We start from the raw sequence: 21,175 nt of genomic DNA on the forward strand, positions 1-21,175 counted from the left end.
GCTGCAGATTCAAATGAAAACCACAAAATAAGGAATTCATCTTTTTTCCCCATTTATTATATTCTTTTGTTCTGTGCATAATTTATTAAACTTTCTTGGAAAAGTATATCTGTATGAAGAAAAACAGCATGTCAACATCCCTCCTCACTAAACCGCTTGGTCCCATTAAAACTGTCATTTTCGCTAAGAACAATGACTTTTTTTGGCAAAGAGCTGAAGTGAGATACAACAAAATATACAACAGAGCTCATCTGAGCCGCAGAGACGGGTGGATATTATAACTGGAAATATAAGATGGACTTATATTAGAAACTGTCCAACACAAGGACGGACGTCATTCTGAGCCAGGAGACAAAAGTCTTAACCACGTTAACAGAAACAGATTGTTCTTGGCACACTGTTTCCAACTATTGTCAAAACTTTTAGGAAAACTTCACCGTCCACGTGAGGTAAAGGGCCAAAGCAGATTATATAAGAAAACTTCCTGAGTACAGACAATAGAGAGCTGGTGTCTGAGCGTCTAAACACTAAAACAAACCGCTCAGCGAGGAGCGACATCTGAGGCCCTTCCACCGTCTGATGACAAGAACCCAGAGCGCGATTGTTTCGTTAAGAGGGTTTAAGCAAACGGCAAGGTCTGTGTGCGTGTGTGCGTGCGCACACGTGTGAGTCTTTGCTGGCCTTTGTGTTCAGAGCAGGCACTTTCATTGTTGTGCAATGTTGCGCTGCAGCTCGGCTACAGTATCGAGAAGCTCTCTGTCTGGTGGTGGTTGGAGCCGCCGCCCACCTCGGCCTTGTGTTCAGAGATGGGGAAGCTCTGCACCGCCCCTCCTCTGGACAGGACCATCAGGGTGTCCCCCGACATGCCCCTGAACTCGAAGGCAAAAGTCCCGTAGAAGAGCATGATGAGCATGCAGTAGATCCACTCAAAGATGGCGGAGGCGTGCTGCAGGGCGAAGCTCTCCTGGCAGAAGAAAACTCCACCTGGTGATCAGAGGTTAAGGAGAACAATGGCTGCACAGCAGGAGCGAGAGGAGGTCAGTGAACGCACCACAAAACACAAAGCAGGAGCCCAGACGTCCTTATGGGTGTGTTATCTGAAGACGCCTGTTTATTTATCTTTTATGTTGATGTGGTGAGAGTACTTTCACTGGTGGAATGCAAGTAAGTATATTTACCCAAATACGGTGGTTTACTACAAATTTGAGGTACTTGTACTTTACTTGAGTCTTTGAGGCTTTCTACATTTACTGAAACCATTTTTAATCGATTAGCTGATTGACAGAAAATCATCAATCAACTAATTTCTCCTGTAAAAACAACTGATGGTTCAGCTTCTCAAACGTTTGACTTGTTTTACTTGAACTCCTGGTGTTAGTACTTGTACTTCAGTACTTCAGTTCAGGAATATATAAATACTTCCCCCACTTGTTGATTGTATACTAGTTACTGTTAATATTCTCAGATCTCGGCTCCGCAGTCGAGTTTTATCCCCTCGTGCTTTTGCAGACTTGATGACAGCGAGCACATTTCAACACCTATGAGCGACGTCCAGACGGTGGACGTTCGGTTTCAGTCGAACTTGACTCATACAAACAGACGTAAGACTGCCTCTTCTCCAGCAGGGGGACGTGTAAGACAGTTTACACAAAACCTCTGAACATGCTGGAAGGATCCCAGTCTGAGTGTGGACAGCCAGCACAGACACTGGTGCACATACTGGTGCTAAAAAGACGCTACAGTAACACAGAATTGACCTCAGGTGGGCAGGATACTGAGCACCAGGGCGATCAGCGCCAGCAGGGCCATCCCCACGCGCAGGTGACCGATTCGGTACTCCTCCTGGGTCTTGGCCAGCCTGTAGGTCAGAGCCGACTGGAGACACACGAACAGCATGCTGGAGGGGAACGCCACGCCCGCTCCAACGTAGTGCAGGACTTTGGCAAAATCCACCTGAAACCATCCAAACAGATAAACACAGGAAACGCTTCAGATCTCTGGGTACTCTTTAGCTTCAGGGAAAACGCACAGTTTGAGTGTGGTTAACAAGTGTTTATGTTGGAACGGAAGCAGAAATGTACTTTTTTACATACAGTTTGTGGCAGTTTCAATTTCTTTCCTTTTTTTCTTACATCTTTCTTTTTCTTTCTTTCTTTCTTTTTTTTTTAGTCGTGGCATCAGTGTCGACTGCTGGATTTTGTGCTGAGCTTGAGCTTGCTAACACGCTAAAGTAAGATGGTGAATGTGGTAAATATTATATCTGCTAAACATCAGCTCGTTAACGTTGTCATTGTGAGTGTGTTAGCATGCAGATGTTAGCATTTAGCTCAAAGCTGAATATTGATCTGCTACAGATGACCTGATGCTAATGTTCTTGACCCTCTTTCGGGATCATCTGAGGGAAAGAAAGCTGATGAATGACACACAAACACATAGACAGGGCTCTGTGTGACCCAACACCGGCACTCTGGGTAATCACTGTTACAGTATCACCTGACGAGTAAGGTCACAGGACGGGATGATCTGCAGCAGGCAGACACAAGATGAGAGAGGAAGAGGAAGAAAAGCTGTAATGACGCCAAATTACAAAGGCAGCGAGATCACGTCTATTACCAGCTCTGACACTGAAGAGGCGACACGATGTCAGTTTGTACTCGAGCTTTATGAGAGCAACCAGGTCCTGTAAGGTGCTCATCCAGCTTCAGGGAAGTGCAGCTTCCCTCCATTTATCTTTTTCTCAATCGATCCTGTGTACACACACACACACGCACACACGCAGCAGCTGGTATGATGATGATCCTGAACGTGGATGACAGAGGTGCATTGTGGGACACATCACAGCTGTTTGAGCTGTGTAATTACAGAGAGGAGACTGAAAGAGCAGGTAAACACAGATTCTGCTGGATTCATGTGTGTCGGCTCGTTCAGACGTTCTTCTTCTCCAAAAATACAGCGTGTGGATGACAAACGCTTTCCTGACATTTAACGTTTGTATATTGATCTAGAAATGATGAAATTTGTCATATCCTGTTTTACAAATTAAAACTAGTCTAATAAACAAGTAGATATGCTGTATAAACTGTGGCGTTGTTAATCATACCCTTTAAAATCACACTTAACATAAGCTGGGAGAGACCTCGTACTTCAGATAACTGTTGCACATCTTCATTAAAAAGGAGCGATGTCTTTTAGCAGCTCATCTAATATTTAATATTTGATCAATTCTAGCACATAACGGGTATAATGGGTGTCTTTTACTTAAAAACTGCCCTGAGCAGTGGCTGCAGGTACAACTCCTGCCTGTCAGAGTCAGGAAGTAGCCTGAGAGGCGAAACCCAGGGCAGCAGTGAAGCTTTGATCAAACACAGTTTGACTTGATTTTAAATTCTTCTGCAGATCCCAAACTTTCCAAAAAGACTGCATTTGTCAGGCTGCGTGTAAATATGTGTAAACTGATGCACAACACATCTAAAATATTTACAGCGGATGGAAACATGCAGCCATCTGAGCTCTGGCTTAGTGATTTGAGGGCTTTGGCAAACTCAGGCATGGAGCCCCTCTGTCATGACTTATTTTCATCCTTTCTATAACTGAGAATGTTGGTTCAGTCGACGAAGTCTGCGAGTGGTCTCACAGCAAGCGAAACAAAGTGGATGACCCGACACACTGATGATCACACAGCAGGTGTGAATTAGAGTAGTGACATAAGTGTGTATGTTGCCTGATGGTAACAGCAGTTTAAAATGTGGCTCTGAATGAGGCCAAAACATCCTGGACGTGTAACGCTGGTTGCTTCGTCTCATGTCTGCAGCCTCCCTCTGGCTGTCTCATTCCTGATTTCCTGAAATTCAACATCAACACTTCATCTCAGAGATGTAAACAGCCACCCACGCGTGAGCGTGGCTATTTATCACTGGAGAGCATTCACATAGGACGTCACCCCTCAAGGACTCCTGCCACGTTTACTCCAAGGCAAACACTGAGCTTCATTATGTAAGACTGAGCACGGGCAGGGAGGAGGGCCCTGCAGCCAATCAGAAAGAAGAAGAGGACCACCCTTAACCGCTGGTGGGTGGTTTGGATGACGGACCCCGAGGGTGAACTGTGCCAAGTGCGCCCCATAACGCAGTTAGAGGGGCCCCGACAGGCACAGACAGAGCAGGAGAATCTGAGCTTCACACTGACCTCCCACAACACACACAGTGTTAGAGCACGCATCTGAAAACATGGCTGATGGATGTTTCATTACACGCAGACATGCAAAAATCACCTGAACACGAGCAGCAGACAGCAGACAGACACAGTTAGAGAGCAGCTGGTGAACAAAGTGGAGCATTAAGCAGCTGAAGAGCCAGATACTTCACTCAGGAGCCGATGGAGACCAAAAACAGAGCTAACTCAGACTCATCAGGTCCACAAACTCCAAATTAATGTTTCTGCTGCCCCCAAGTGGCCAAAAAATCAGTTGCAGGTTTAATAAAGGTAGTGATTCAGAAATAAAGTACTTCATATGCTCATCATATGTTTCATATGTAAAATCTCAACCTGCAGTATAATAAGCAATTACAGCTGTCAATGAAATGCATTGGACTAAAACTACAGTATTTCCTTCTTAAATGTATAATGGAATATGAACAGAAATACTTGAGTGAAGTACCTCAACATTCATTACAGTACTTGAGTAAATGTGCTTTCCGCCCCTCCACATGCCTAAACACATAAACGTCAGTGTAAAATCCAAAGGCTGAACTACATTCCTGGCAAAAAGCCACAGTTAACATATGTTCAGCCCCAGATTTAACACAGGCAGCACCCGAGGCCATTACAGTAAATATGTCTGTGCAGGCGTGTACCTGTGCAGGTGTGTGCTTGTGCCCACAGCATGTTCCTGTGCTTCCAGGGAGAACCCATACATGCACGTAGTACACATGCCGTAGCTCTTCCTCTCTACTGTAAATCAGCCTGTTTGTATCCCTCACACTGAGCTCCTTACAGAGAACCTCCACGGTGTACCGAGGGCAGGAACAGAGACACGCAACACGCAGCCAAAACGTCTTGTTTTCAAGACCATGCGACCACAGAGAGGCTGCGAGACAGTCTCCAGACAGAACAAACAGAGCATCAAAAGAGATTTGATTTGCTTGGACGGTCTACAAAGTGCTGAGAGGCTGTCTGCAGGGGAGCAGCACATCAGAGAGGCCGAGCAGCCGCCACACAGCCGAGCGCCTTTCGACCAGCAGAGGCGCCAGAGATCAGATTCAGCCGGCTCGGCGGCGCAGTCAGTCCAGTCCGTTACTCTTATGAGCCAAGACCTTACATAATAAACATTTTATTTACCGTTAAAAGCCGTTTTAACGTGCGTGTGAGTAAGTAATGAAGAGAAAAATGCCTCACTCATCAGAGTGTGTTCAGGAGCCTGTTAATGATGCACTGGACTCATAAAGCTGTTCGTACATCAGCCACTTGTAATAATGCTGGTATAGAGGTCATTCTGGCCCTGGTGTTTCTTGGTCTCAGTGGTATCACATATCTCCATCTTCTGTTCTGTGAGTCTGAAAATTAGCCAGACTTCTCCTGAAGGCTCCAAAAACAGAAAGTGGTTCATCTTTATGCCTTTATGAGTTTATCTTCTGAGTGTTTTTTCCAGTAGAAATCATCCTCTGCAGAACATGAGTCACCATCCAAAAGACAAAGGCAGACTCCTGCTGCACTTAAAACAATGACAGGCAGTAATCTTTGATAAAAAAAAGCTTTAACTGTGTCTGCAGCCACAGAAACAAATAGCTTCTCTTTCTTTCAAATGAAGGAGTGATGACATGTCAGTAAATCACTGTTTTGGTGCAGAGAGCGTTCGTGCAGCAGCAGGTGTGACAGTCAGGAGTACTGAGCGTCAGCGCAGACGATGTCCGGCTGCACATCTCTCTAATGTTACCTCCGCTCTGTTTCTGCGACGCAGAGGCCACAGAGACCCTCTGCTTTCAGTTGCCATGACACTGACCCACAAATCATGCTAAGTGTTATCTAAGCAGCGAGGCCTGAACACTGCGTGAAGTCTGCGTAAGAAAAAAAAAACAGAAAATGGGCAATAAAGCAATATTAGACCCTCATAATAATCAGAAAAGGCAGAAAAGAAGAAGGTGTTTTAATAGATTTTAAAATTTCTATTTACCAAAAGCCCCCGCTGACTGTAGTTTGACTACACCTGGGTTACTTCAAACATCCACCTCTCTTTCAAAGTAATTGTGATCCACAATAGCCGGAGGCAGCGAAAATCGCCAACAGTAAGATAGAATCTGTGAAGCCTGTGAATGAATACTGATCGGAAATTATGTAAGAAATTATGTAAGTTATGCTTTAGAAGACGCAGCACTGCAGGGAGTTTATTCATTCACGCATTGGATTGTTTTTAAGAAATCAAGCCTTTATTTATTTTTTGAGCTTTGGCATTGTGTGCTTCAACTTTAAAAGTTATAAGTTTTATTTTGTCAGTTTGCGGAAATTTGATTAAAGGTACATTTTATGCCCGACGTGAGCGCAATATAAACTGAAATAATAAAAAGTTTGAAAATTGAACACAGACAGCGCAGCCATGCTAGCAGCTTTGTGTGGCAGCTAAATGCTAACATCAGCATGCTAACATACTGATGTATAACAGGTATAATGTTTACCATGTTCATTATCTTAGTTTAGCACATTAGCATGCTAACATTCCCTAATTCGCATTCGAGGCTGCAGCTCAGCTTTGTGCCATTTTGCCCCGGTGGCCACTTGTGGTACTGCACCTATGGCCCAGGAAGCATTTTCCCATAGACCACCATTTTGAAAGAGGCTCTGATCAGAGCGTGATTACCTGGAAGTTTCCCACCATGATGAGGCCGGCGGCACAGATCCATGCGGTGGAGAGGCCGGCCGTGTTGAGGATGCAGTTCTGGTGCTTCTCTATGACGTGAGCGTAGCGCAGCAGACCAATCAGCATCACTGGAGAACAGAGAGGACGACATGTTTGGTCATGTAGACGGAAACCATGGTGGCTCAGACACTGGACCAACGACACAAACTACTTCACATGTTTAGAGTTTGGCTCTTTTCCTAATTTGTGAGATGCAGTCCACTGAGCTCTCAGGGCCACCGTACTTGAAACATAAAGTGATTCTGCTGCAGATCTCAGTGAGCAGGTTCCTCCCGTGTGTTTATTAAGTGCTTCATCAAAGCAGCTTCACACCGCTCATCACATCTGGTGCTCATCACGTCACGAACCGCAGACAGCGCCTGTTCTGGGCTTCATATTGTCCGTCCAGCAGTGAGCACAGTGGTCAGTTTTTGATGGTGGAGTGTGTGCAGAGATAAGACTCCCCGTGTCGGCTTCTGGGTTATCTGAGTGTTTCACTGGCTGCAGCACAGCGAGGGATCGGCCTTCTGATCTTCTCGTCTCCACTCGCGCTCACCACACCTTCGAGTTCAACAAACCGCCTCGCAGACATAAACCGACTATTGTTTATGAGAGCACAATAAAAAAGGGAAAAGCTTTTGATGTTGTGGAAACTTCCAGAGTGTGAGCTTGCACACGGCAGCACGGTCGCTTACACTTTGCATGTTTTCCACTGATTCATGGATCAGGCCACTGAAAGAAGATGCACAGCTCTTGTTTACGCTGCTGTACGCCATTGAAACGTGAACATTTTGACAGACTGGATTGTGGGCCAAAAAACACAAGTCTGCCAAAGTACCATCAGACAGTAACATATGAGTTGTCAGCTGCTCAAACTGATTCAACATTCCTGCTTATTTCACACACTAATTTTAACACAATCTTTCTGTCTTGGTGATGTGAAGTCATGAGGAGCAGCAGGACACTCTGTCTGTTTCTCTGGGTTAAAGGGCTTTTTAAACGTCCCCAAAGTCCAAAGTGCTCTCAGAGAAACTTTAACGACCAGGTGTTCCTGGTGAGAGGTCACATAAATGACACTGAGATTCAGCGTTTGAACTTCAGTCTCACCTCAAGGTTGAACCATTTTCTGCAGAGTAAAACACATTTGAGTGTGACGCTGAACTGGTGGGATCCTCCAGCATCAGACTGACCTCACAAACACTCACAGGTTTCCTCAGTGTGTGCAGTGCTGTGCAGTGTTGCGCTGATGGAGATTTACACGCAGCAGTGTGTCGTGCTGAGATAAGCCTACAGCAGCACTTCACACTACATTCATCCACCCAATCCACTTCCTGCTGCACCAAACAAAGAGATCTGAGGGAGAAGTTACAAACACAGACTCCACAGCAGAATTATCCAATGATCACTTCAGCGTCAACCTTTTCTGCTCAGTGCAAAGCTCAGATTTGGTCTCATAAAGTCACAGATTTTGATATATGCTGAAGTTTGATGACACAGTTGTGACTCACTGTGTATCTTACATTTGAATACAGACTACATCAGCATGCAAATAACCACAATATTCATTTTCTAACCTGGTTTTCCTGCCATCTATTACATTTCCTGCAAAGCTTGAGGTTTTTAACTGAGGTCCCAGGTGCGTCAGGGACTCCAGTAACATCGGTCAGAACTGCATAAATGAATTTTCCACTACTTCTCTCCACAGTAAAACTGGAGCCGTCGTAACGTCTGCAGACCATCAATGCCTGGATCCCATTGGACGCTCGGTGAGGAGGTATAGTCGTGCATTTGGAGTTGATTTAAGCTGCATGCATGAAGTGCTTGTCATATGGTCAAATATCAAAGCCAGGCTTTGAACTTTTCTCTCTTTTAACTCTTGATGCAAATATTTCTGTCACTTTTCATTTGGACGTCCATCATCATGAACGTCTTCTAGGAGAAACCTTCAGAAAATGCTCCCCATGATCCTCATATTTTTACCGTCCTCCCTCTCTGTGAGTGCGGCGGTTCTATGAACGATAAACACTTCTGATTTTCAGCGTGGTTTGACCACACGTCTTACGAGCTAGTTCTGTTTGAGCGTAACTTCACCCTTAGCTGAACTTTGGCTACAAAATCTGGCAGAAAATCAGGGGAGTGGGCGCCATTCGCCAGCAGCTCTGCACAATGTTCAGAACAACATCAGCCTTCATCTTAAAAAATCCCAGAAAACCAAAGCTCGCTACCGTAAACTCCTGCAGTGTGAATTCTCAGGTTCCTGACAAAATTTCATCAAGCAAATAAAGAAGAAAAATCAATACACAGCTCGCTGCACGCTGGGCGATGAACCTGGAGTCAAACGCCCAAAATAAATGTTTTGAAGTGGCTTTTTTAGTAGTAGAGTAGTTGCCCTCATGGTCAGAGGTGAACGCTCGTGGGGTATAAAAATGCACCATTCATGGCGTGGGGCAGATTTTCCCTTCAGAGGCGGGGGGTGAGGCGGGACCTGGCAGTGCGCTCTGGGGAACAGCGACTCGGCCGGAGCAACAGCTGAGAAAACAAGCCTGAAAGCCTCGTTCAGCTGAGAGCTGCATGTTGGTAGATGTGTGTGAAGGTGAAAAAACAGCTACGCTCTCTGTACACACATTACTGACTGAATACTGCTGTACTGATACTCACCCATGAAGGAGCCTGTGCTGCATATGAGGCTGAAAAAGCAGCTTTCAGGTGGGAGAGTTCCACATTTACTGCAATGAAAGCAGAGAGGAGAGGAGGGTCGTTAGTGTGGCTGGCCTGCAGAGTTCCTGCAGAGTTCAAATCCATTCCCTGACCCCCCACGTCCCCTCTCCTGGTCCTCTTTTACTCTCAGGCAGGAATTCTTTCAGAATAGTCATGAAAAAGCTGCAAAAATGTGTTCTTACTTACTCTGTGGCATTGAAAGCACGCCAGCGTTTCGGTTCAGCAGAGGAACGATTGTGATTGATATAACTGGAAAATAACGGCCTGACTGGGAGGTCGAGGACAGACTGACCATATTTATCCTTCAATATGGACCTAAAAAGTTCCTGAATTCGAGCGGATGGCGTCTTCAGCTGCAACATTAACCCCTCGCTCATCACTCTGGCTGTCATTGTTTGGGGTGAAGAAGCCTTTCGCAGTAATATGTCAGTGTGGCAGCTTTTCAAAGAGCGGCGGAGGATCAGCTACAGACAACAAAAGCTCTCCTTCCTGTGGAGGTGAAGAGGCCGACCTCCCCCTTCGAACACGAGCCTCAGTCGGGCAAGTGTGGACTCATCTGACAACAATCTGCACTACAGCTGCTCCTCAACTACCAGAGCAACTTCTCCAAAGACTTTAAATCACCTGATTTACTACCACCGAGCAAACTTCACGGTTCCCTGTCTGTCTTCAACCGGCTGATGATCAAATGCATTAAATTACGCGACGGCCTTTTCAGACAGGGAATCTGTAACATTGCTGGCTTCATCTGTCCGTCAAAGTGAGGCCTGCTTGTCATTCAGACTGTCATGTTAATGTTCCTGCATTCAGGCCCAATAACAGAGACCATGCTCGCTGATATTTGGCCCCTGATTAAAATCATTATAATACCAAAGAAGAAGAGTGTTTCTGTTCTCTCTCAGACTGCATCACTGATGCATTTTAAAGCTCATTTTGCAGCTTCACCCTTCGCCATCGTCATCTTGAGCCTGAACACTGAGGGCTGGTTTCATGACATCAGCATCAATGTCCTCATTGAACATCATAAACTGAGTGAATTCTGCAGAATATCTGACCATGCACAAGCAGCAGCTCACAGGCTGCACTGTATGTAAACCATTTTACCCAATATTCATGTATGCATTGATGCAGACAACATGAATGAAAATGAAAAAACACAAGTGAAGATCGTTGGATATACAAAGGTTTTTTCACCTCTTTGGTCGCAGCATGAAGGGAAAATAGTTTTTATAGATCTGATATGAGAAGATGCTACAACAGTGTCTTTCACAGTGTTTCCTGCTTTATTATTATCATTATTATCGTGATTTCTTTTTGTATGAGATGATGGTTGAGACAATACGTTTATTACAGCTGCACTCTTTACTCTGAGGCTCAGTTCAGACTTGTGCCATCAAAGCGTAAAAGGAGCAGAACTAAACAGACTATTTACTGTTACAACCAAACAAAAGCAGAGCTTTCAGAGCGTCCAAAAATGATGGGAGGAAACCACAGACCACAGCAAGGCAAGCTGTTAATGCACTCGATATCCGCGGTCACAACATGCCAACAGTGTGTGCTCTGTGTGCTCCAAGGAGATTATTATTATTGTGCGAGCAGAAAGAGGATTCTGAGTCAGTTTCGTTGCTGATTTACCACCACGAGTTCAAGAAACAGCAGGGGCTCAATGTCAACAGTGTGTCTTTGTTTAGTTCATAAGATCACATGCAGGAAGCAGATGGCTGTGATGGTTAAGTAACAGCAGAGTCGCAGGTAAACACACAGCAGCAGTTTGACTGCACCTGCAGAGGTGAGCTCACTGACCTGATGAGCGGTATGTTGTCCAGAGTGCAGCACAGAACAGGACCCCTCTGCAACGGAAGCTGCTCCTCACACGACGCATTATAAAGCCTGTGAACACACACATGAAGCTGCATTCACTCACTTCAGCGCGCAGATACTGCAGGATAAAAACATTTCAGTGAAAGTCTAAAGAATTTCAAAGTCAAAAACTCATTTTGGGCCCAGCTGGAATCACTGAAACTCATCTCAGAGCGGTTTAAAGTTCAAGAAAACAAATCCACTTTTCAAGCCAAATTTTGACTTTTGGCCCCGAAGAGCTTCATCAAGGCTGCATAATAAATCTAAAGTGAGCAAATGTGTGAACGCTCTGTTAATGGCTGAGCTGCAGCTCGCACATTCGTTGCATCATCATCATGCTCCACGCAAACAACCGTAGAAAATTAACCCAAAATGCTTCTGGTGAAATGTTTTTTAAATAACAGTTAAATGCTTCACTGCGTCTGATTTCAAAACTGTGACATGTTTCAGGGTTTTTAATCCTGTATGAACTGCGACAAGCTGCACAGACGAAGACACATTCACAGTCCTGATGTCAAACCTGAGAGATTCAGCAGCTTCCTCACTAACATGGACATGAGATGAGCATCACAAGAGGATAATATACCTATTCAACCGTCTGTCGTCTGCATCGAGAAACTGAGCTGTTCAGTTACAGTTAAAACCTGCATTCACCAAACACCCCTTTAAAGAGCGACTTGTATTCCTCACACACGTCCCCGCAGGTGTTTACAGGCGTCTCCTGATAAAGTTTTCATAAACACCTCGATAACTTAAACTGTTATTAATGTGCTTTGGTGTATTTGTGTGTTTCCTGTACCAGCTGGGAAGGTAGTGAGCAGGTGATTTTAATCCATGTTTAGGTTCCACATTCCACAGAGGTCACGTGATGTCAGAGATGAATCCAGCTGCAGCCCTGAAGCCACTTTCTTCTCCTTCCATCTGAATCTGTTTGCATTCTTTCCTTTGCCGAAGCTTCAGTTTACTGTAACCCTAAATCTCTTCCTTTACACACTGTGTCAACATCTGCAGCACTTTATTTTCTTAATGTCCACTCCTCGTCTCCATCGCTCCATTCCTCCTGCGTCTCCACCCTCACAATGTTTGAATTAAGATCGACAGGAAGTGGGATGTAGGCTGAGAAAAGATTCCTTATGCAAAATAAGCCGGCTGCGAATTAGCTTTTTCTGAATCGATGCTACATAAACACTCGAGCTCAGAAACTGGTGTGTTTACTTCCACAGTTTTCACAGCGAGCATCTGCGAGTAATTATTCTTAATAAGTGAGTGAGTTTTTGGAGTTTTGTGGCACATTAACAGGAGCAGAGAGCACCTCCAAGCTACTTTAGAGAAAGCATGTTTGGCCCTCCGCTGGTGTCTTTCTGAACCAGAAACTGAGATTTTCTCCACCTTAAATCTATACAAAACTCTGGCTTCCTGCTTTACTGTCGACGAGGGAAACAAGCTTTTGGAAAACAATGACGTAAATCGCTGTTTAATGCTTGATGTGACAAGAGAAACTCACAAATTTGTGTGTGTGTGTGTGTGTGTGTGTGTGTGTGTGTGTGTGTGTGTGCGTGTGTGCTGTACCAGTTATGCACAGGGCAGACATGCTGGTTGTTAAGGGCCATCGCATATCTGTGAAGTTAAAGGAGAGAAGAATCTTTGGTGAACATGAACAGAAAGACATGAAATAAATAAGATTCTGCTTCGATTATCAGGACTCTGATTGGTTTGGACAAATCTTTCATGCAGCAGCTACACTGTCAAAACACGGCTGTCTCCTGTTTGTTGCTGTTTGACAGAAAACAAACAGAAATGGAGCACTTGAACGCATCGTCACACATGGGATGTTTACCGGCAGTCCAGGCAGGAGTTCCCACAGTGTTACTTTGACAGACTGAGCTCGTCTTCGTCATACATGTACGCAGAGGTTGCTGGCTGTATTTTAACCTGCACTCTGACGTCAGAGGAGCCACAGAAACCACGTCCACAAACACACGGCCGGTCTGCAGGTCTGCGCTTCTTTACATCTAATTTCAGTTTGTCCAACATTTTGGTTTTTGACTAAATTCATGCAAAACTACAAAATATGATATTCCCTTTCACCTCAGCTGTGTTTAGTGCTAAATAGCAAATGCTAGCATGCTGATGTTAGCTGAGGCGCGCAGCTGCTAGCATGTTTGCAGACTGTCTTCAATTTGTCTTTCAGCTGAAGCTGCATGTCACCAGCATCTCATGTGACACTTAAATACATCAAGAGAAATGAAACTCTACAGTAAACAAAACACACAAAACACCCACAAGATAAAAGCTGCTGACCAAATTCTGCTGGACAAAACCTGAAAATTAGACTTGACGATTGGAGAGTCTATTGATCTCTGATAACACGGAGGCACTCGGGTCGGAAGAATTGATCTGCGATGAACGGCAGCAGACAGCGTTTCAGCTTCTGTTGTGTTTGGGTTCAATCATTTACTCGGCTTTGGTTAACATGTTATGGACTCCGTATTTTTGCAGCTGCGGAACAAGCTACATGTTTCTGGGTCAAACGAGGCCTTCAGAGGCAGACAGGTGTCGACGTGTCCGAGGAACAACAGCTCAGGAAGAACGAGGGGGATTACAGACTCGCCTCTGACAGCAGAGCTTTGGAGGGCCGGCGTGAAACATTCTTGTGAAGGTGTGAAAGGTTTCTTACAAGAGGAGGCTGTGTCAATCGTCTCACACCGAGGAGAGAAAGAAGAAGAAGAAGAAGAAGAAGAAGAAGAAGAAGAAGAGACAAAGAAACAGTCACACAGTCCAGAAGTCAACATGGAGAAAGAAGTTTTGTATCTCAGGGTCTGTTCAGGGATGCAGCTCAGAGAAAATCATCTCAGCCTCATTAAAAAAAATCACTGCAAAGCAAACCTTCTGTGAAATTCCCTGAGAATTAATTGCCTGAAACAATAACTAAAAAAATGGTTTGAGAAATATAATAATGAGGCACCAGTGGACTCATTAAGTCGACCTGAGTCCTGATATCAGCTTCCACAGAGGTACATTTGTTTTTATGATTAAATCATTGTTCTCCTGACCTTTCTACCTGAACTCACAGCTCAGTTTCACAGAACAAACATGAGGATGAGTAGGAGGAAGGTCCCACAGCAAAGGCTGCAGCTAAACATTATTCTTCATTAAAGGGTTACTGCAGGAATTTACCACAAAGTGGGGGAACATGCACGAGGCAGATTAGTTTTAATGGTTAAAATCTGATGCAGCAGAGGCCAAAATGTCTCATCTTTCAGTCCAGAGTTCAACATTTTGGAAATTAGGCTTATTTGCTTTCTTGTGGTAAGAGTCTAATGTCTGCACAGTGAATGTGAAGCTGCAGCCGGTTAGCTTGGTTTAGCATAAACTAACCCACTGTGAGTTAAACATCACCAGTCTGACAACAAAGAGCTCCGACTCCTCACACAGACACCTGAGTGATTTATAATAAGTTAAAAAAAGTTATTTTACAATTCAACAAATCCAGATGTCATACTAAATTAAAATAATTCAGCGCTCATTTGCCTTTTTGCCAAGAGTTTGGTGAGAAATTGATGGTTGTATGAAGCTGAAGCCAGTGGGTGGTTAGCTTAGCTTAGCTTCAACTGAGCATAGTATTATATAATCAAGATAACTTTGTGAATCATTGAGCTTTTGAGGCAGATTTTGGTACCTTTAGACGGAGCCAGGCTAGCTGTTTCCCCCTGTCTCCAGTCTTTGTGCTAAGCTAAGCTAATCTCTGCCAGCTGTAGCTGCATATTTCGCTTACAGACACAAGAGAGGTTTTCAAATCTGCCCTGAATCTTTATCTCGGATCGCTCTGAATCACACACACTGTGACACTGTGTGTTTATGAGTTCACTCCGCCACCTGTCGCCTCGCACTGTGTCGGATGCTGAACGCGGTCAACAGCTCTGCTTCCGCTTTTCCACCATAAAAGCAGCTGTTACTGGTCGCTGCTGGGCTACAGATGTGACTGCTGGGAGTAGAAGAGGAGGCAGAATCAGGGACACGCAGTCCAGCCGAGAGGAATCTCAAGGATGAACTTCTCCGACAACAATCGCAGAACAAACATTCTCCTTCCAAAAAAGGGAAAACATTCAGGGACTCAGCCGGTGGAGGTCATCATGATCGCCGCAGGGGGCCGTTAGAGAGCTGGAATCTGGAGCTGCAGCACTTTGTACAACAGTTTATCTGCAAACGCTGAGAAAAAACTCAAGAAAGTTTGTGGCCACTTACACGACCCATATTCCAGTGATGGTGAAGACCGGCAGGCTGACAGGAAGGATCATCCACAGGGACATGATGGAGATCAGCACTGCGAACAGCAAGCAGCTTCGTCAAAGACCTGCAGGACTCTGATCAGACCAGTAAAACCACAGCCTCCAGTTTGTGCTGTGACATAAATCTGATTCACATAAAGAGCTAAAACAGCAGCAGAGTGTCGCAACGGCTGATTTACTGATTCACCAATAAACTTTTGTCAGATGTGAAGATTTGCTGCGTTTCTGTTCCACATCATGTTAACTTGAACATCTTTCAGACTGTTGGTGGAACCAGGCGAGACGTTTAAAGACGTCATGAATCCAGAGCCTCATCAACAGTTAAAGGAATAATCAGCAACAGTTTGACCACATGAGAGCTGATCAATAGAATCAGTAAAAATCCAGTGATTGATCTTCACGGTGGACGGTGCAGCCTTGGAGCCGCTGAACGAGCCCCCCTCGCAGGTTTAACAGTTGAATTTAACACATTCTAGAGGAAAATTCATTGTTTGGTGTATAAAACATCAACAAAGTGAAAACTGTTTCAGTTTCCTTTATCCGACGCTGAGATCTTCAAAAATCTTTTGTCCAATCAGAGTTCCAACAAAACTCTCAAATGATTGATTTACAATCAAACAAGACAAAGAAAAACATGTGATAATGTTCCTGATAAAATGTTAGAAAGTGGTGAAAAGTCTGCGTTGACTTCAGGTCACCGTCATTTGAAACAGAGAAAAGCAGCAAATCAGATTCGAGAAGCTGGAACGAGAACATTTAAGGACTTTTTGGTTGACTTCAGTGATTCATCGTTCATGAAAAACTTAGACTATCGATTTATCATCTTGTAGAGCTGCAACAAACCTCATAATTTGTGCGATTAAATCAGTCACAGATAAAGACAAATCCCAATCTAAAATGACCAAATGTGGATTTTTTTGTCTAAAATATTCAATTTACAGAGGAACGAAATCTTGGATAAATTAACTGTTTGTGGTTAAATTGTGGTAAATTCCAAAGCGGCTGAACTTCATCACCCAACGCTGATCACAGAACATGAATACAAACACCCATAAAATAAAACTACTGTGTATTCCACTGTGAAAACTGGTGAAAATGGGACTCAGACCCTTGAACTGATCATTAAAGTTGTCGTAATCTAGATTTCTGAACTTTCTTTGAGCACTTTATAAAATATGTTTCCATAATAATTGACTCTGTACTTTAAAATCAGGCGGTTCATCAGAGGAAGGAACATTTTCTCTGTTCATTCAGTATTTTAGTTTATCCAAACTTTATTTAAACCACAAACACAAACGCAGCATTAAAACCTGAAGAAAACTTCATTTCTTTTCTGTCCTCTGTTGAAGCTCTTTACCTGCAGAAGCTGCTTGTTTTCACCTGTTGGAGCCTCACCTGTTGGTCCTCCTCATGCACAGATCCGGTGAAGGCTCCTCTGGGTTTGCTCCTTTCTCCTGTTTGCTCTCTGGAGAAGCTTCAGGCTCCGCTCTTCATCTCTTCTGCTCTCATCGTCGAAGCGGGCGCGGATGGATCACATCAGGACCGGACGGTCCGGTTTCACGCTGTCCCTCATCACACGGTCCGGCTCTGCTCCGTCTGCAGCCCGCTGGTTGTGAGCTGAGGTGGAGGCAGCAGCTGGAGGCAGAAACCTTAAACTCCTCCCAGGAGGCGCTCACATCTCCCCCCTTTCACAGAAATCACCTCCTCTGTGTGGAAATCAGTCTTCAGTCACTTTATCATCATGTGTGAGGTTTAAACTTGTGCTTTGTGCTTTTCAGACACAGTCAGGACCTGTGATGTTGTTGTTGCTGCTGTTTGGCAGATGTTGATGTTGTTGTTGTTTTTTTGTTCCATCGCGGATCATTTTGTTCTCCGTCTACTTCCTGGAAACAGATTTCACAACCGAATAGCAGAGAAGTTACACACCACGCGGAGTTATGGTCCGAGATATTAAATTTCATGTTACTTTCCTTCCTCAGAAAAACTCTCAATGCTTTCCAGGAAAGTGTGTGTGTGGTGCCTTCAGGTGCCCGCCGTAAACTCCTGTTTCCACGCGGTGGATGAGCCTGTGTGATGAGAAAGTGTCTGTAGGGTTAAAAACTTAAGATGTTGAAATGAAACACACGATTTGTTTGTCTGCTTTCAAAGAGTTTGTGCCTCTCGTGTGTCAGCATTAACATGATGCTCTGCTGGAGGTTAACAGACCGCTTAAATCGCACAATTTGGAGGAATTTGTACTTAACTTGAGTATTTCCATTTTCTGCTGCTTTCTGCTTCTGTTTCGCTGCATAAAGATTCTTCTTCTACTGTGAGGTTTTTTTTTAATGAAAAGACTAATTATATGCTTATTAATCTCAATACATTGTTAAAGATTTCCCCTTTAAAGTACTCAGATGGTTTCGTTCAAACAGGAAAGGTAATTTAAAATCTGGCACCAAAAAAAGCAAAAAATTACAGAAAAGTCTAAAACTAAGAAATGTATGCAGCACCCTCAGAATCACACACTGATCCATCAGAGTTGACTCTGATATAATAACCGATCACTCACAGAGGCCACTTTCTTGCAAAATGTGCAAAATATTTATATTAGCATTAGCCTAATGCTAACAGATGAGAAGCACAAACTGGGGCCAGTCTGATTGAATGAGTCCAAAGTTTGCTAGACTGTTTGAGACATACTGAACGATTTTTTCTTCTTTGACTTAAACCGTCTGAGAGGTTTAGAGGGGAAATCTCTAACTGACAAAGAAACAAATGTAATTGTTTGCTGAAAATATAATTCACAAATGAGTCCCAGTTTAACTTTTAGCATTTCAGTGTAACTGAAAATAATCTGTGCAGATAAAGCAATAGTTAAAATAGTTAATTGGGTAATTTTGCAGAGTAAAACAGGTGTTTTCACATCAGTTCATGTTATCTGAGGGTTTCTTCTTCAGAAAACTTATGAAGGCGTCGGTAAATCTGCTTCTTTGAACAGGCTGATCGATGCTCCATTTACACCCGAACAGTTTCATAAAGGCCCTTCAGGTCAGAGTTCAACTTTCCGGACAGCACCTGAAGGCAGCTTCACGCGGCTCCTCGCGTGCTCGCGCTGCAGAGGTTCACACAGCTGTTTCAAATTCTAGTGTGTGTTTTTGTCGGTGACAAATGGCGTCTGTGCTGCTGTTTCCAGGGAAGACGCTGAGGACTCACTTCAGCCACACGGGGGCGCTGCAGGCCTGCAGGCTGTGCTGCTGCAGTGACTGAGGACATGGAGCAGCAGTATGGAAGTGTTATCAGGAAAATGTACTTAGAGTATTCAAAGTACTCAAAGTAGTAAAATGTTCGAGTTTTACATGAAAAATTGATTAATCGACTAATTGTTTATATTATTGTTTATTTCTTACAAAACATATTTTTACAAGCTCTTCGTATGTTTTGTTTGTAAAATTCTCTAAAGTAACAGGTATCTAAAGATAATGCAGTGAAGTCAGTATCCTCTGTAAAAGGTGGCATGAAAAGAAAATACTCAAGCACAGTAAAAGTACTTCAGACAGAGTACCTTTGACAGTGTTGCTCCGCCAGCAGTGATCGTTTTACTGTGAACCTCTTGAGGTTTAGCTGCAGTGAAACTTGTGTGAAGTTTGAAGTGTTGTGTCGGAGCAGAGCTGCACATCATGTGGCGGTCCTGCTAAAATAAACCCCGCAGCGTGACCTTAATCTTTTATAGTGCCTCAGATCGTTCAAAGCTTCCTCACAGTGTGTCTGTCCTCCATGTCCTCTGGTGTCACCCACCCACAGCTGCAAGACTAATGTGCTGAGCCGGCAGAGCTTTGTCCTCCATCAACCCACGGTAACTTCCCAGCAGCTCATACCTCAGCCCGGACGTTTGCTGGCCAGCGGCCGGAGGAGCTGCTCCTTAAGACCACGGGAGCCTCGGAGGCCTTTAACTGTGTCGACAGGACGAATTCCTGCGGCGCTCAGGGGATTGACTGGCTGTGAAAGTGGAGGACGGCGGTTATCAGAGAGATGGATTATCTCTGTCTCTGTGTTTTTCCTCCATCAGTCTCATCAATCATCAATCTATCCCCAACAGAGGAGATCATTGCAGGAGCAACTAGCTTATATGACAAAGGAGACTGGAAAAAGAAGAAAAACTGCCATTTATCAGAAGTATGAAACATTTCTATGACTGAAAAAACCTTCACTTACAAAAGTGATTGATTAACTGCTGCACAGGCTGTAGAAAATCCATCAAAAGCCAACAAATGTGATCATTTTGTTGGTTTGTGTGATGACCTGCAGCCAGCAGCTCTGCTAACATCAACATGCTAACATGCTGTGGTTTAGCCTGTTAGCATGCTTTAATCAGCACTAAACACAGCAAGCACCACTGAGGATGATGGAGACGTCATTAGATGTGCTGATCACAAACCACAGAGCTGTCAGAGGATCAGCAGTTATTAAAGTTCATGATTCAAATGTGTGTAACATCCATGTCAGCACACACATCACTCATCTGAGGTGACTGTAAACTGGAAGTGACCTCTGAAGCGGCTTATCAGTGTATTCAGAATTTCATTGGCTATTCGAAGTGTCAGTCATCCACAAAATTAGTTGTGATTGGCTCAAGGAGGAGGCCCTTCTGTTCAGCTCAGACTGTTATTGGCTTCTGTGGTTGCTAGGCTTCACATGGCAGATCGTGATTGGTCAAAGTGTATTTTGAAACTCCACAGAGGAAATGAAGACAAGATGGCGTCTGTTTGTAAAACTTTCCAAGAGTTTTCACGGGTGAAACACGGCAGACGGGCGGCTAATCTGAAAGGAGAAAACATGTTTCTGTGGACTATTTTCATGTTTGGGAGTAAACATGTTTACTGCAGTGGATCTTCTGGACCTTTATGGATGTTGTTTGTTGGACCATCGTCAATCTGTGGATCACTGAGAGACGTCATCGGTAAATCGCCTCAATTTTAAAAACTGTTGTTTGTCTGCTGTTGGTGTTTGTTGAGCCTCCTGTTGCGATCGTGTTTGCTGCTTTCTGTCTGTGTTCAATACGAGTTTAGATGTGAACGCAGCGTTTGTGTCAATACACAGATCGGATAGAGGATCAATAATCAATAAATGCTCCTCCGGCCCACGGACGGGACGTTGCAAAGATAAACAGATCTAAAAAATCCTCTTGAATTATTTGCATCCCTGCAGATATTTTGTCCTAAATGGAGTTAAAATGGGAGAAAAACAAACTTTTTCATGCGGGACATCAATAGAAACAAATGTTCAAATATAATTCTGTTCAATATTTTATTCCAAAATTCATGTTTTAAATTGAATTTTTGGGTTTAATTGGAAATCAGTTGCAAATTTTTGAACTTTTCACTGATTTTCTGTCTGTCTATATATAATGTATACGTCCATAAACAGGAAGTATAAAGTATGG

General features: G+C 43.9%; 1 protein-coding gene across 2 annotated transcripts; it reads right to left on the reverse strand.

Moving 5' to 3' along the window:
* Nucleotides 1-35: 35 nt before the first annotated feature.
* On the reverse strand, nucleotides 36-17,494 carry LOC143338756 (transmembrane protein 150A-like). 2 transcript variants are annotated; one of them, XM_076759384.1, is made up of 8 exons: nucleotides 17,152-17,494; nucleotides 15,713-15,791; nucleotides 13,037-13,084; nucleotides 11,411-11,497; nucleotides 9,548-9,615; nucleotides 6,851-6,978; nucleotides 1,776-1,953; nucleotides 36-984 (listed from the first exon to the last, which is right to left on the reverse strand). In XM_076759384.1, the coding sequence occupies exons 2-8, from the start codon at nucleotides 15,775-15,777 to the stop codon at nucleotides 737-739; spliced, it is 822 nt and encodes a 273-aa protein (XP_076615499.1). In that variant the 5' UTR covers nucleotides 15,778-15,791; nucleotides 17,152-17,494; the 3' UTR covers nucleotides 36-736. The 2 variants fall into 2 exon arrangements, with proteins under 2 accessions (XP_076615499.1, XP_076615500.1); XM_076759385.1 differs by lacking the exon at nucleotides 13,037-13,084 and having other exon boundaries at nucleotides 17,152-17,368.
* Nucleotides 17,495-21,175: the final 3,681 nt, after the last annotated feature.

Source organism: Chaetodon auriga, chromosome 20 (assembly GCF_051107435.1).
Source record: "Chaetodon auriga isolate fChaAug3 chromosome 20, fChaAug3.hap1, whole genome shotgun sequence".
NCBI lineage: Eukaryota > Metazoa > Chordata > Actinopteri > Chaetodontiformes > Chaetodontidae > Chaetodon > Chaetodon auriga.

Excerpts from the sequence above, each read along its gene's own strand:
- LOC143338756 (XM_076759384.1), bottom strand. The coding sequence starts at position 15,777 with ATGTCCCTGTGGATGATCCTTCCTGTCAGCCTGCCGGTCTTCACCATC. Across the intron at positions 13,085-15,712 it reads ATCACTGGAATATGGGTCGT|ATATGCGATGGCCCTTAACA; the intron begins GTAAGTGGCCAC and ends TTAACTTCACAG. Across the intron at positions 9,616-11,410 it reads GACAACATACCGCTCATCAG|TAAATGTGGAACTCTCCCAC; the intron begins GTCAGTGAGCTC and ends CTTTCATTGCAG.